The 17581-nt window shown below is 30.7% G+C and overlaps 1 protein-coding gene and 1 long non-coding RNA gene across 5 annotated transcripts in view; one reads left to right on the forward strand and one right to left on the reverse strand.

Annotated features, from left to right (window-relative positions):
* Cals (calsyntenin 1) overlaps positions 1-17581 on the forward strand; it is a 521064-nt gene that overhangs the window by 499128 nt on the left and 4355 nt on the right. For all 4 annotated transcript variants that reach the window (XM_076400947.1, XM_076400943.1, XM_076400944.1 and 1 more), the window contains 4 exons: positions 15748-15924; positions 16067-16189; positions 17114-17323; positions 17409-17547. In XM_076400947.1, the coding sequence (XP_076257062.1) occupies positions 15748-15924; positions 16067-16189; positions 17114-17323; positions 17409-17547 (649 nt within the window). The remainder of the gene's footprint in view (positions 1-15747; positions 15925-16066; positions 16190-17113; positions 17324-17408; positions 17548-17581) is intronic.
* LOC143194288 (uncharacterized) lies at positions 12773-15749 on the reverse strand. The gene is made up of 4 exons (XR_013005285.1): positions 13733-15749; positions 13611-13664; positions 13177-13547; positions 12773-13129 (listed from the first exon to the last, which is right to left on the reverse strand). It is a non-coding gene; the product is annotated as an uncharacterized LOC143194288 (long non-coding RNA).

Below are 17581 nucleotides of genomic sequence, written 5' to 3' on the forward strand. Positions count from 1 at the left end.
TTTTATCATTTTTGGTTCATTATAATTGAAACATAGTTTTCATCAGGTATTTTATATCTTCATCTAGTTTGATTGCTCGTTTGCACATTGTATTGATTGAATAAGTTCAAGTACTAATCAAGTAATTTTTTCACTTTAAAAAGGCATTTATTGAAAAAGAATTGGTACAATTGGTACATTGCTTTTGCTCCATTTTCTCACTTCTTTAGCATTTTGATTCGTGTCGCTAGCCTGAACAAGTGGTAATCAGATGGCGCTAAATCTAATAGAAACGTTGGATGTTACAAAACTTCCAGTTTCAGCTACAACAGTGTGTATCCTGTAATAACGTTACTGAAAATTGTCATGCTAGAAGACGACATGTTGGAAGAAGATGACTTAGTAACAGCTCCATTCAATTTTAGCATATTATGTATGCTTGTACAACGTACAATTGATTGCCTATAACATTGTTCAAAAAAAAGATAAATAAGTTTGGTTTTCATAAAAAGTTTAATTGGTCTTTTTTTTTCGTTATGATTGAAAAATTATATCGGCTAAATGGTGACCGCGATTCTCTATGCAACTTTCAGCTTTTTTAAAGGCATTTTTCATGACATCCTGCAAATATACATCTGGGGCTGAATTTCTTCAATTTCGTGACGAATATTATCTTTAAAATGTTGAATCATTTGGGGCTTATTCACATAAACTTTTGATTGTAAAAACCCCATAAGAAAAAGTCTGATGCTGTTATATTCGGAGATCTGGCTGGCCATGCTAATTCGCCACTTCGCGAAATTAGTCTTCGTGGAAAAACGTCGTTCAATAAATGAATTGTTGAACGAGCTGTGTGTGCTTTAGCTCCATCTTGCTGAAACCACATCTAGTTATCTGGCTGTCATCTAGTCCTTGCTTTCCCATTTCAGGCACAAGAAAATTTCGAATCATGTCTTGGTACCGTTTAGCAGTAACAGTAACTTAAAACCTTGGTCATTTTCAAACAAAAAAGGGACCAATGATTTTTCCAGTATGAATAAACACAATGCAGTTGTTTTTGGTGGATATAATGATGTTTCATGTGAATTAATTGTGGATTCTGTGTTCCCAAAAACCGACTGTTCTGTTTATTGACGTGGTCACTGAGAACAAAATAGACTTTATCGCTCATTACCAATTTAGAAAAATCTTCAATTTCACCAGACAGCCTTAGGATTGCATTACTGTACTCAACTCGTTGATCAGGATCCCTCCGTAGCAATTTTTGGACTAATTGAATTTTGTACGGGAACTTTTTGAAATAAAAATTCGCCTTAAATTGCGTGAAGAAATGTGCAACTTGGAACCACGTCTTCGAATTGATGCTCCAGAAACAACTCTGCAACATTATCGCGCACCAGAGCCACATTCAGCGTTACGAGACTTCCGGTGTCTTCCAGAACGAGGCTTGTCTGTTGTCATACTGTTCGACAGAAATTCGCATGTAAACGATAAATTGTGGTTTTGTCAGGCGATGGACGATTAGGATATTTTTGACGCAATTTCCGCTGAGTGGCAGTAATGGAACGATTATTTTCAATAAATATTGTCACTATTTCTGCTCGTTCTTGTGGCGTATATTTATCCATAATAAAATTTGGATGTTTACACAACTCAATTGTTAAAGCGAAACTGAGCTAAACGTCGCATAACTGAGATGGCGCGCTATCAAAATGGTAGCGGGACTTTTGCTCCACCCTTAGTGTCAAATTACAGCAACTTTTTATGTACGGATAATTTAAATCTTCTTCCAAATAACCAATATATATTTTTTTAATTTTAGTTATTCTCTTTTCTTTTTGATATGAGTTGCAGTATGGAATAATAGTATTATTCATATTTATTTGTATGTGGACATTTCGGTTGTAGGTGAAATTAGTACTCACTGATTCACTCTCGTTGATTTTTATTGTCTGGGTAAATTTATATATATTACTACTGGCGTGTTGCAGTTTTCTGGTCCTCCATTCTGTTCTATGTCAATAACATCAATATGATCTTTTTAAATCTTTGAAAGAAAAAAGGCAATTGAAATATGAATGTCGAAAATACAATTTTGAACGTTCCATTGCTGACGTCTGTCTACACTGAATAATTCTGTGATACTGAATGAAAAAGTGTTGTTTTATATAGAAAAATGTCTATGGGAAACCTTCGAATTTAAGTTAGGTTAGGTTCTTTAATAGTTATTTGCATTGATACCTTGTATTTTCATCAATAGATATCGCTATAACTCGATATAAATGGAGAAGTGTCAGTCACTTGATCTATTATAAATCTCTCAAACTCAATTCAATGTCGTTATATATGTCGTAACATGTTTTTCAATGGCTTAGTTGCAATTCTGCACAATTTTCAACTTATTTCAAGTTATGTTCTATATAAAAGTTGGACAAGTTCCCGAAACTTCCAGCACAATAGTTAAGGTGTACGAAAAGAAAAAATTCGGAAGGAATCGAGAAAGAAACGCCGACTTGCAAGTCGGGCGGACACGTTCCGGACTTGGAAAAGGCCCAGAATTGATGATATGTGGGGGGACGCGAACCAGAAACTGAAAAAAAGCTAATAAACATCGCTGAAAAGTCGAACGTAGTTAAGAATAAAATTGGACGGTGGCAAACTTCCGTCCGGTCTGTTTACGGCGGAGAATATTTGTTGGAGAAGAAGAAAAATTACTTTTCAAAGTCGTTATTTGTTGTCGAACTCAATAATCTTTTTTAAATTATCGATAATTAGAGCGGTATCGGGTTTCGTTGAAAAAGTTTGTCGTAAACAGGGTGAAAATGGATATAAAGTTGTTTATTTGAAGTAAGCTCTCTCTCTCTTTCTCTCTTCAATAATATTTTTACTAACAATGGATTTTTTAGGAACAACAGTCTATTCATAAAAGCGCATGCACCAAATTTTTGCCTTATTGCCGGTTCTTGTGAATTATATGTATATTTCAGAAATATGATATTAGGCGTATAAATTGGTTTTAAAGAATTTTTTAATTTAAAGCTTTATTGTGAAAAATCGATAAAATGTACTTTATTGAAATTATTGTCCATCAATAGCCGCTACTTTTTCCTAACTTTCAGACAATTTACAGATTTCATATCGAAAGAATGATATATCTTTTAGCTAAGAATCGAGCAATTTTTTGGTGTCTTCATAATAAGTGAAGCACTACTCAGACCGGTCATGACTCACATGAAGGGGGCAGATGGGGTACCACTTCCTATTTTAATGTTTCCAAGTATGTTTATATATGCTGAATAACAATGTTGTGTCTGCATTAAGCTGATACCAAGAAAGACAGAGCAGAGGAGTCATAGTTCATTCGGCTTCGTCGTTAATTTTGATGCATGACCAGATGGTCATCATGATTATTTTCTCTTTGGATTATCATAATGAATTCACTTTTCGTAATCAGTACGATATGATGCAAAAAACCTCTGCGATTTTGCCGTTGAAACAGAATATCCCACTGGACCAAAGGCAAAGGTTTCAATGTATCTTGTCTTCAATTTATATACCATAAAATATCCAAGCTTTCAATCATCCCCACGATTGAAAATGGTTTCTTGTGTTACTCCCACCAATTCTGCATATCCTTCTTGCGTGTTACATGAATGAATTATCATCGAGTAATGCCTTCAGATCCTCGTTTTTAAATGTTTTCGGCTGTCCAGAACGCTCTTTCTCGTGTTAAAAGTCACCACTTGTAAAACATCAAAACCAACATTGACATGTTGAAATGTAACAGGGATCATTTTCCTTGTCAAATTTTGCATTCTTTCCTAGTACAATCACAAATATTAATCAATCACAAACATAAATTCACGACCATGCCCTGTCGTCTTTACCACTATGCGAACCAAGCCGTCAATTACATATATTAGACTATCTATATTATATTAATAGTAATATCAATTTTTTTTGAAATATTGACACACTCAATACTAAATGCTGGTCATATTGACAGATATGTTAGTGCCTAGTTTTCTTTCCAGAAGTTTTATAGTTTTAATTTCTAGAATATTTGTAAACTATTCAAAAATTATTATGTTAATTTCATAAACGTAAAATTAATAATATAAATTTATTGATACAAGTGTCATCTTCTATATTGCATTAATAGTAATATCAAGAATTTTTTAGATATTGACACTTTCTCTAAACTGTCAATACTAAATACCGGCGGCATTGACAGATATATTAATGTCTAGCTTTGTTCTCAGAAATATTACCGTTTTAATTTATGGAATATTCAAAAATATTCAAAAGTTATTATGTGAATTTCACAAACGTAAAATTTATAATTATAGCTAGCTGTGTATCCAATAGACAATAATATGAACAATCGAGAAGTTCAACAAGATTTAGATAATGAGCTGAGAAGATACGAGTTGTTACCAAGTCAAAGATGACAGTTATTTTACTTCATTTAGCTATTTAACGGAAATAACTTCTCACTGTCATTGTCAAAAAATAAACAAAACCACAATATATTTTTCTTGTGGAAAATGTGAAATAGATATATAAAAAAAATTTTGCCTTTTTTTTTACCTTTTTTAATTTTAATATAACTTATTAATACTTTAGTATTTGAACAATAAATAACTTGACCTCAAACTCTTTCAACATCTACGGAGTTAGGAAAGTAAACTTAATTTGACGCATTCAATAAAATTCGATAAGCGTTTAAAAGTCGAAAATTAACCTCAATAATAACAAGATTGTAACGGATTATGATAAACATCGTTCGGAGCTAAAAATAGATGTTTGAGGACGAGTATTACCTTTTAATCTCGTTAACAATTTCATAATTAAATAATCCCTTTCGGCAGGAACCGTTTCCTGATTAATTAAAGCGGGATAGACCATCTGCACGGTCTTCGTTTTAGATATATTTTAGATTAAATGAGTAACTATTAACTTGGGGAACTATTTGTTGAATAATACTGTTCCAACACGTGCTAACATCAGTTCATCTCACAGTTTTCAACGTGAATTCTTAATATCCATCTGACAGGTATATTTTCATTTTTACACGCTACAAAAGCCTGGAACTTCGTGCTCGGCCGGTCACAAAGACAACGGTAAAAAGTTAAAAATACAGCCTTCGCCAATCCTCTGGAGCATCTCAGAAAACACAAGATTGATGACTTGTACGGGACGCAGTATTTCAGCTAACATCGAGAAAGAAACGTCTGAACCAAAAATGCGCGTGGAAAAAGTCGAGATGCTTCGGTAACGGTTAATGTTGTGTGGGATTTTTTGTAAACTGCTGTTTACGATTTTGGAATAATCGGTTTGGAGACAATGTTTCCTTTTCCGCCTAATGAATCGATGTTAAAACACAATTAATCTTAACGTATAAATTAATAGAGGATTTGTTCTCAACTGATACTCAACGACTGATATTTTCAATATAATAACAGGTCAATTGAAAAGTCCCCGGCCTGACCCATAGATGGCGCTTCTAGAATTAAATCCATATGTTTTTTAGTTAGCCCTAATCCTCAAAAGATGCGTGTATAATTTTGACAGATGTAGGATGATCATTAATTTGTGAATTATAGCCTTTTTAGTGAAGCAACTTTTGTTATTGTAGAAAAAAATGGATAAAAAGGAATTTCGCGTGTTGATAAAATACTGCTTTTTGAAGAGAAAAAAATACAGTTGAAGCAAAAACTTGTCTTGATGCCGAGTTTCCGGACACTGCCTCAGGAAAATCAATCGTCAAGGATTGGTATGCTAACCGAAGCACTGAAGACGGTAAACGCAGTGGACGGCCAAAAGAGGTTGTTTCCGACGAAAACATTTAAAATATCCACAAAATGATTTTGAATGAGCGTAAATTGAAATTGAATGAAATAGCAGACAGTCTAAAGATATCAACTGAACGTGTACATCATATAATTCCCGAATATTTGAGTATGAGAAAGCTCTGTGCAAAGGGTGCCGCGCGAGCTCACTTTTGACCAAAAACGACGAGTCCATGATTGGGACCAGTGTTTGAAGATGATCAAGCGTAATAAACCCGAGTTTTTACGTCGATATGTGACAATGGACGAAACATGGCTGTATCATTTCATTCCGAATTCCAATCGACAGTCATCCGAGTGGACTGCACACAATGAATTAAAACGTGGGAAAACGCAACGTATTTACTTTGGGATGTGCATGGAATAATTTTTATTGACTACCTTGGAAAAGGAAGGACCATCAACAGCGACTATTGGACCGTTGAAGAACGAAATCGCCGAAAACGGCCGCATTTGATGAAAAAGAAATTGCTGCATTACCAAGACAATCCACCGTGTCACAAGTCAGTGAAAACGAAGTCACAGATCCATGAATTGGGCCCTCATCCACCGTATTCTCCATATCTGACCACCAGCTACTATTTCCTGTTTTGAGATCTCAAAGAAATGCTCGTTGGGAAGAAATTTTTTTCGAATGAAGAGTTATCGCCAAAACTGAGGCCTATTTTGAAGCAAAGGACAAATCGTACTACAAAAATGTATCGAAAAGTTGGAGGGTTACTATAATCAGTGTATCACCCTTAAAGGGAATTATGTTAAATAAAGAAACTAATTTTGCAAAAAAAAATATGTTTTACTATGGTAGGCCGGGGAATTTTCAATTGACTGTTATTTAGTTTATTGAGACTTTGAATAAAGTTTGTATATGTTTGTTTGAAAATGTGTGATACTTTATTAAAAAAAATTGGTAGAACATTCATCTTTGATTATTCATTCATTTTTGTCACACCTTATATTAGACATGCTTAGTACGATCTTAATTTACAAATTAATTTATTACTACTGTTCTGTTGTACTTGTATTAATACACAAGCAAGACGAGTGGGGATAAATAAATACATCAGTATGTATTTTCCAAAATTAATCTAGTCTAAAATTAGTCTATTTAAGCTAAGGTTACGCTATACAAGCTCGTGTAGTTTGGTTCGCTTCAATCTTCTGATTTCCTGCGCATTGTCTAGTAGTTGTATTGCTTTCTTTGATTTTCAGTTTACTCTACTCTGATTTTTTCTGGTTCCGTGATTCATGATTTAATACAATTTTGAATTTACGTCATAAGAATGGTAGTTTTGCTCAACCAAATCATGCAGCGGAGATTGAAATAAACGACCATCAAAAGGGGAAATATATGGCAGATATGACGGTTCATGTACGAATGTTCTTTTAACAAAATCCGCTGAATTATAAAACAATTAATGTAGTACAATAATAGAAACTGAATATAAACGTACAAAATGTTATGCAACATATTTACAATATTTTAAGACACTTTACACATTTCCAGGTGTGTTATTTTCTGACCTTACAGCATATAGCCAAGCATTCATATTCCAAAATAACTTTGCCGTATTTCTTCTTATAAAACGGCCATATTCAGCTCAAATATAAAATTTCATGCAAAATAAAAGCTGATTTCATGACGTTTACCATATACTTTTACAGTCCGTAACCAGTCCATTTTTCGTTCGTTCATTAGTCACATCACACCACGGACCCAATGCAATAAAATATTCAATGCAATAATATAGAGGAACTCACTAAAAGATAAAAAGTGATCAAACTTAGATTTTTAACACAAAGTATATATGTATAATATATATAAGAAGAAGTATATATAGTATATATATATATATATATATATATATATATATATATATATAAGTATATATGTATATATAGAAGTATATATATATATATATATAAATATATATATATTGAATTATGAAGCATCACTAAATTCAGTGAATTATTATTTTTTAACATACAACTTATTTGCCAGATTTATCTGCTTCTGACATTCTAGTCTATTCTCATATATCAAAACAATCTTCGGTGAAAAATAATTTTCCGGAAAGTCACTATAATGATGTGATGCATAAACTAATTATGTAATAATAGAAAAAAACTCTTTCGTCAACTTATTGAAGGGGACACAATATTAATTACTACAAGTGGTAATGTATTGACAACATATAAATTGTATACAACATATCAAGTGTGTGGATATTTTAAAATAATAATTAATTTTATGTTATAATTTTGTATCTGTTTAAAAACCATAAAGCTCTCAATAGATTGTTATTAAAAGCTGCTGTTGAAAATTCATGAAAAAATTAGAGAGATTAATTATTTTGAAATATATATAGACTTGTTATATGTTTGAAATCTATGAAACTTTCAATAGATTATTTAAAAAAATTCAAAATTAATACGAAAATTTATATAGACAAATTACTTTAAAATAACCGTAGAGTTTATATATTGTACGTATGAGTCTGTTTGAAATCCATAAAACTCTAAATAAATTTCCGTTCAAGATTCATGAAAAATTAATGTTAATTAATTATTTTAAAGTACCTATAGATTTTATATGTTGTATTTTTAAATTGTATTAAAAGTTGTAGTTGGATTAAAAGTTAGCTGTTCAGAATTCATAACAAAATGCATGTAAATTAGTTATTTTAAAATATAACTTATTAAACAACCTAATATTAATTAGCACAATTAGTAATTTGTTCAATTAAAAAACAACAGTTACAGTAAAAACAACTAACAGTTAAATAGAGATGTCTTGGGTTCAGGATCTAATCTTATTAATAGTTTTAAAAATCACTTCCTCCTGGGCTCTTTCTATTTAATTAAAAGTGGATGGGTGGGTTGTTTAGTTTTCGTATAAGTTATTACCCGTTTTAAATTAAATTGGATGCTATTAAGTTGTCTAAAGTTTTTCCTCACCAAATAGTATAACCATTATAATATTTTAAACTTAATTGGAATATCTTAATGTGGCCTCTGCATGTCGTAGAAGGTTTAAAAGAAAAAAAAATAATGAGTTTCTCAACCGCGCCGTAATAGGAGAAACTCGAATTTATCACCGTCATTTTCTTGATATCACTTTTACACTGTCAAAAGTATAAAATCGCAGATTGAGCCAGACATATTTTATTAGGGAAATAAATGTGAGTTTCGGGCGGTTTTTAACAACAACCAAAGAAAAAAAGAATTTAGTAATTCCGAACGAATGAGCTTTTCTCCGTAAACTGTATAATTTCCATTAAAAATATACATAACAGCAGATGTAGTAGCAATTTGCATAAGACAGGTTTTTTAAGGTTCCTTTTTGCGGCGGCCATAATTTATTTATGGGCCTTTATTCCGAAAACAAGATTTCTTTTTCTGCGGAACGTTGCGGGATATTAAATGTCTACGGGCTGTTCTTTTGTGACAAATAACTAATCCTAATTAAAAGTAAAATACATGAAGTCTATAGGCATTTTGAAATAATTAATCTACATGACAAGTTTTATGAATTTCAAACAGATTGAAAAATACAACATATAAATTCTTTAGGTATTTTAAAATAAATAATCTACATGAATTTTTTTATGTATGAACGACAACTTCATGTATTCAAGATTTTATGGATATCAATCAGGTTCATAAATACAACATATAAACTAGTTATTTTAACATAATTAATCTACATAAAATTTTTATGAATTTTGAACAATTTTTGTTGTATGTATTTCAAACAGATTCAAAAGTACAATATATAAAATCTATGTGTTCTAAAATTAAATTTTTTAATGAATTTTGAACGACAACTTAATAATTTATTCAGAGTTTTATGGATTTCAAACAGATTCATAAATACAACTTTAATTATTTTAAAATAATCTACCTAATTGTTTTATGAATTTCAAATAAATTCAAAAATACAACCTATAAAATCTATAGATATTTTAAATATAATCTACACGAATTTTTTAATGAATTTTGAACGACAACTCAAGAATATATTCATAGTTTTATGGATTTCAAACAGATTCATAAATATAACATATAAAGTCTATAGTTATTTTAAAATAATTATTCTATATGATTTTTTTATGAATTTTAAACAGCAACTCTTAATAATTTATTAAGAATTGTGTGGATTTCAAACAAATTCAAAAATATAACATATAAAGTCTACAGGTATTTTAAAACAATCTACATGATTCTGTTATGAATTTTAAACAGCAACTCTTAATAATAATTGATTAAGAATTGTATGGATATCAAACATATTCAAATATACAACATATAAAATCTACAGGTATTTTATAATAATTTAAAAAGAGTTTTATGAACTTTTAATCAGAGCACAAACAAGCACCTAATATACTCAAAAAATAAATATTTGGCTATGTTTACTTTTATGTACACTTAATAGTAATAATACCTATAATAACTTATTGATTAATGAAAAACTTTTAGCCTGTTTCTGGAAAATTTAATCACCATTATCGATACCAAAAGAAAAATTACCCTCAACTCTCATTAAACCAACTAAATAGTCCCCTATTTCATTCTTGCTTACAAGAACTGCAATAAAAGTCAATGTTCGTTTCAAAACTTCGAATAACGTTTCGAAGATGGTCGCAAAAAGTGAAAAACGCAAGCTCTGGCAATTGTCTCTGACATTTTACAAAACAGGCAAAAAAACAAGAATTGATTACCAAGACGGGACAAGATATCTTATTTAAAACCGACAGAATAAACTTGACATCGAAAATATTGTTGAAATTTTGTCGAGTTGTCGTTGAGTTCCTCCAGAAATTTCGTTTGTATAGTTAAAAATACTTATTTACAAGACAGCATTACTTCGTCAAAAATTAAAGACTGATCTGCTGTCTTAAACTAAACAGGACAAGTTCCATTTGATAAATAAAATTACGTTGTTTCAGCGTATTTGGTGGATGCGACAGGTAATTTTAAAATCAATCTAGATAATGAAACTTGCAGGCGAGAACAAGATTGATGTTACACGATAACAAAAATAATATTTCAAGCTGGCGTTAAAAACGTAGTTAAGTTTATAAATATTGGATGGGTGTAAAGTTTGCGCGCAAACTTTGCGGTTAAAAATGTATGGTTAGTTGGAACCATTACTTGTTAATCTCGTCTGGAGTTCGGAAACTCGATAATCCTTCACTCTGAAGCGGGTTTCTATTTAATTGTAGGGAAATAGTGCCGGGCTGTTTGGTCTTAGTTTAAAATATTAACTGTTTAAAGTTAAATTAGACTCTCTAATAAATTGACTGAAACTCTATTCTGAATAATATTTTCGCTGGGAATTCGATTTTAAGTTTATTAAAAACTAGGATCTGATATATTTCAGTTTGTACTAATTTATATTGTTCTGTCCTTTTGAATTGAATTGAATACTTGAATACTTCTGTTTATTCTATTTTATTTTATACTTTTTCTTCAACTTCATTAATTTAATAAGCATCAAAATGAAAATGGCAATTAATTAATTGCTAATTATTTTGTTGGTCCATAATGTTTTTTTTTTTTAATATATATATTATATAAGTGTTGCTGACCAAAACATATTGGTATTATAGGCTGACTCAAAACAAGTGATAATTTGATGAATGCGATAGGTGAATTACACAGTGACATACATTACAAAACACATTTTGTAGCATATATGTCTAGTGACTTTTCTTCTTTTTCTTTCAATCCAGTTAATCAGGATATTCATTGTGAATTCAAATAGAAATTACTAATTCTGATATATCAAAACCAATACTCACTATTTTTTCAATTTATAATCAATGATATATATTCATCCCAAATGCAACAGTGACCTTCGACAGCACTTTCCTTTGAGTTAAGCAGTAAAACTTTAAAAAGGTATTTTTTTGACTCGATCTGATGTACTCGAAATTGAAGAATTTAAAAAATTGTTTACACTTCAGCAAGGTGGCCATATAGACTAGAGAACAGACACTGAAACATAAAGCCCAATGATAAAGCTTTGAGGTAAATATAGTTCTAAAAGTGCCCGATGCTATTTAGCATAAATTATTCCATCTCTGTTAAACTCCTGAAAATTAATTCACAGCCCTAGTACTTTTATTTATTTATTCTTGTTTACGTCAACGATTGCTTGATTTTTTGTCTGTACATAATTACGTATACAAAAAGTGCAATAAAAGTTAGAAAATGCTTCAAAACTTCTAATACGGCTACAAAGGTGGATGAAAAAAGTTCGAAACTCTGACGAACCTCCCGGACATTTCGCGAAACCAGGCACAAAAAGCGAGGATTGATGACCAGTGCGGGACAGAAGCTCTCACTTAAAATTGGAAAAGCCAGAATTGACGTTGAAAATATAGTTAGATTTTATAGGATTATTGTAGTGAAGGCTTTGTTTAAGGTTTAAAGTTCGCATTAGAAAATATGCATTAGGGCAGTTTTTAATCTTGTTAATAGCAGTCTAATTGGGTAGTGCTTTTCGCTGCTTCTGTATTATTTTAAATTAGACCAAAGCAATTACTTGGTCTAACATTTCCCTGAAGTATTTTTTTTCTAATTAATATACTGTGCTTTTTAATTAGTAAAATGTTTTATTGCAAGGCAATAAATACAACTACCTGTTAAATCTAGTCATACGCTAGTTCTATAATACTCGTACAACTTCGAGATAATAAATTATAAGTAGACACAAAATGCTGTAAGTGCAGAAGAGCTTTTACGATCTTTGTTGTGTGATAAACATCACTCATAAAATAAAATCCCAATTTTATTTATCCTTGCAGCTTAACATAGCTACGTTAAGAAATATAGTGTATCGAAAATAACAGTGAACTCACGTCATCTAAAATTATGACGTCAAAAATTTAATATATAACAACATTCTAATGTAATTAAAAATATTGAAACAAAAGTTTTATAAAATATAATTTATTTTAACATTATAGTACATCTAATGCATATATTATCGGAGAATTTAAACTACAATTAATTACAATGCAATACAGCCACAATAGTTTGTACGGTAGATTTGTTTTATTATATTTACATTAAGCTCTTTTCCAAACCACCTGTGGTATTCTCTGAAGGCCTAATCCACCTAATTAACAATTGTATATCCATGTAATGTATTTTACTTTCATTAGAGAGCATATTTATCTTTTTTATGTTTTATTCTTGTTTCATTGCTGTAGTTTCCTTATCTTTCTTGCTGTACATTTTTCTTGATAAAATTATCAATCACATATCTATGAACATATATCTTTCACACTCTACAATACGTTTTTCTACAGTTATCCTATCTTAATTATATACTCACCTTTAGTTGTTTCCACTTTTATCGCCTTATATTGGTAATTGTCAGCATTAATTCATAATCCCACATCCGGAAATTTTCATTCAGTCCACTATTCAAGTCAATAACTACACTGTTAATTTTCAATCTAAACCTAGTTCACAATTCCACCATTTGTCAATCTCAAGTAAACCAACGGGTGTTATTGTAAAAAATCCTTCCTTCCACGTATTCAAACAGTTTTTGCTTCTATATGTTTCTTGACCTGCATGTCTATTGTAGTAATTGTTTATCACATCCCATAACAATTCGATCTGATGTTACAGCAAAATGGGACACTCTAGCCATATTGTTCAGCCATCTAATCTATTGTATATATTTTTTCAGGCCTATTTCTAAAAAAAATAAAATTACAGTTTACACAATTAAACATTTTATTTATATTTACATTGACTTACTTAGATATTGTTTTTCTTTTTTTTTAGAGATTTTAGTACTAATATTAAGTACAGCTGCAATACATTAAAATATTTCCTATAAAACCTCCAGTAACTTAATATTTAATAGTATTAATACTTACATCCCTAACTAATAATTTTACTAGTAAGAAGGTGTTCCCATTACCTCGTTCTTGTTCGAAGTTATTGATTCGTGACGTAATTTGATTCTAACCAAGTATACATTGGCTTCGGCATTTTCAATCAAAGTAATAATAAGCAGCGATTTGAAATTTATAAAAACAAGCAGAGCTCCAAAACAACGTTTGTCAATTTATAATCTTGAACGAACAGCATTGTGTCTTTTTTTAACTAGAGTAAAATGACAAGAAATATATTTTCTGATACCAAAACGAACCGCTATTCATTGCTATTTTAGATAGACTATAGCTACATTAAAAATCGTGAGAATTTATTAAACAACCTTCATGCAATATTAATTAACTCAAAGGTAATAATATTTCTTTAATTGGAATAAATTATAGAAACATAAGCAAGCTATATAGAAACAATCATTCGTATGTGAAAAATGTGAAATATTTTCAAGTACCAAATAAATAAATGCCAAAGTCATGCAACATACACGACTAACCAACATATAGTAACATCGCCTCGTACAATATGGAACGTTGAAAATACCGTTACGAATGCATCAGACACATCCAAAATATAATTATGAAAGTTTCGAGCTCCGACTCCCATTATTAAGCCCAGAGGGGATTATCAATAATTTCATCAATTTAAAAAAAAAATTAAATAAAATGCACAGAATAGCCTAGAGATAATAAACCCAATTAATCAAAACTTTTATAACTTATACAAATAACAATTATAATATTTAATGTCATAAGTAGTAGTTGTATTACTTTAATTAATTCCATACACAATAAACATACCAAGTTTGTCTTTTCATTATAAAGTAAAATCTATTTCGTCTAACTATATTTTAAAACTACAATAAAAGTTTTGTTATTCGTGAAACAACCGAGGAAAAGTTTTATAAGAAAGTTCAAACGCTATGCCACTTCAAGTCAAGTGTGAATGTAAAATATACAAATAGGATAACATAACTTCTAGAAGTTAACTTGGTTTTATTTTATCTTTAGAAAAACTTGAGATTTTTTAATTACGTTACAGTTGTCATTGTTTTTAAAATTATTTGGTGAAGGCGTCGGTAACATCTGTCATGATAATTTAAAAACCACACAATGTTGATTGTTCTTCCTTAAATTGTTCTTTATAAAGTTAATTTAGGCTGCATAGAAATATTAATGGATGTTAAAAGAATTTAAAAGTTAGAGGAATAACAAGTGAGATGAGTCAAAAATAAAACTAAAAACATACGAAAGTTAGCGAGCGCAAAGTTTAGCAACTTGTGTTTCGCCAACACACGATTGATGCCCGGGGTGACCGCCCACTGGAAAGTAAAATGTTAATAGATATTTCTATGGAAGCTAACAGGGAAACTCGGTTAATAATGTATTTTATAGTTGGAAAGTTCAATTCTGGGAGCTTCTTAACTGTTAAAAATACCTGTTTAAATGAAGTATAACTTTTTAATCTTGTTAGAAATTTGTTTGTTCTGTCAGGTATTATTTCCTGGCTTTTTACTATTTATACATGTTCAAATACATTACTTAATATTTTAAAATTATTTGGTACAGGAATATTATTCATTTATATTTCCAAAATATTTTAGAATAATTTTATATAAAACAAGTGTAATAAGTTGATTTTTTAAAATAAAATTTGTAACAAAAGTGAATATCCACAAGAAACTATAAAGTCCTATTAATAAATTTCCGTGTCCAAGCAATTTTCAAACTATTTTTCAGAATAGAATTTTGTAACAAAGTTAACTGAAGCACAATTTTAGAAATAGCTTCGCCAACAATGTATTACCTTTAATATCATTACACTTCTAGAATTTTTTAAATAGTTTTTAGCTCATATATTGAAAATATAAATTGTATGAAAAGAAACTGTGAATTAGTAAAAAAATATATATTATTTTAAATTTGTTTTGGAATGTATCCATTGATTTTTAAAGTAATACATGTTTATATGAGATATCCTTATAGTTGTTATGTTTTTTTAGGTTTGTGATGATCAATGGCATCATTACGCCATCAATGTCCGTTTCCCTGATGTCGAACTCTACATCGATGGTCAACTCTTCCGTAGTGAAAAGAAAAATCCTGAAGTCATTGACGACTGGCCATTACATCCGACCAAGGGCATCAACACAACTCTGACTGTTGGGGCTTGCTGGCAGGTAAACAGAAATCCCACTCATTAGTTTATTCCCCTTTTTATATTAATTTTACAAGTTTATATCAAAGCCGCGTGTATTAAAAACGTTTTGCCTCGTTGAACGAAAGAGTCGTGATGATCGCTAATTGGTCTTTGATTTCCAGGGTTCCGATAACAAGATGAAACACCACTTGAAAGGATACTTGGCTGGCTTAAGTGTCCTCGTTGGTGAAAATGAAAAACCCGAGGTGTTAAGTTGCCTGCACCAGTGTAAAGAGAGCTTACAGGTATGGCATACATTTTTTTCTATTTTGTATGAATGCCGCAGTCGTTTTATTAGTCCTTCGGAAACGTAATTAAATGTCATAATTAGGTGATAATATTTATGTAAATGTAAATGTACCTCAAAAAAAAAGTATATTCAGTAATTTGAACAGTAAGCTATTTAAGAAAATTTTTTTATTAATTATAGTTTGATGTAAGAACTTATTTCTTAACTTATTTATTTAATGGATGATTTTCGGACGTTTGCATTTCTAATTTATTGCACTCCAGTGGTAGGAGTTTTCAAGCTTATACTTAGATCCAAATGAGCTTCTCTTCCAAAAAAAAGATAATTGTAAACATTGGAAAGTGTTGAAATGCCTAATTTATGAAGTCAAGTTTTTGACTAGCCACCTGGCAACTGCCAGTGAAAAACGCCACAAACATGCCCAATGTGAGGTCTTGCTTTATGACTTTACAGAACAAAAATCCAGTAACCAAATCGCTTCATAATTATGGCAGTCACAATTATAGCCCACGATCTTCGTTATATACCAAGTGCTCCTCCTTGAAACACAAATTCAGCGAAATTTCAATCGTTACTAACTGATAAGTTTGGACAATAAAACATTTCCTCATTAAAGGCTCAAATTCTTGCGCCAACTTAAGTTTGTAGTGCAAAATGTCTAATGATCATGTCTGCCTGGTCGCCTCCATTTTGTTTTTTCCTGTGTTGTAGCACTCTTCAAACTTTGTGACTCATTTTTTTTTCAAGATGAAACCTATTTGGTAAAAGGAAAGCTTCAAAATATAACAAAAAAAGCATTAGTTGTCTGACATATTCAATATTTCCTTAAAGTTTATATACACTATTCAAAAAACAGCGATAAAAGATTAAAACTGATATAATAAGACTAAATATAGTACTTAATGGTTATTTTATACAGGTACCTAGCATGGAATTGTTGCAACCTGGAATGGAACTGCTCACTAATTCCGACTTTACCGAAGTGACCGTCGAGGGTGATAACCGAACCAACTTGGAAATACTTGTTCGTAAAATCGGTTATGCCAATACTCGTGAATTCCCTACTCCAGGACGTAGAAACTTGAAATTGGTCACCACCGTAACCTGTGAAAATGGAAAACCCGTTAAGGTACTGTTAATACACCTATTATTTATCCGATCTAACTATCCAATATTATTTATCAATAAGGAAGTAACATTAAATTGTTTTTAAGGTCCCAGATGCCCAGACTTATGTAATGGTTCTCAGACCTCAGACTCCTAGCATTAACTTAAACGGTACTGGAAATATGGCCAGGAAGTATGAAGATTTTAGGATGGGAGTGAGGGTTTTAGCCGACATTCATATCACCGGTAAAATATCAGAAGACATAATACAACACAGAGA

Source organism: Rhynchophorus ferrugineus, unplaced genomic scaffold (genome assembly GCF_030347505.1).
Source record: "Rhynchophorus ferrugineus isolate W39M unplaced genomic scaffold, kcgeb_rfMv2 rfM3, whole genome shotgun sequence".
Taxonomy (NCBI): Eukaryota; Metazoa; Arthropoda; class Insecta; order Coleoptera; family Curculionidae; genus Rhynchophorus; species Rhynchophorus ferrugineus.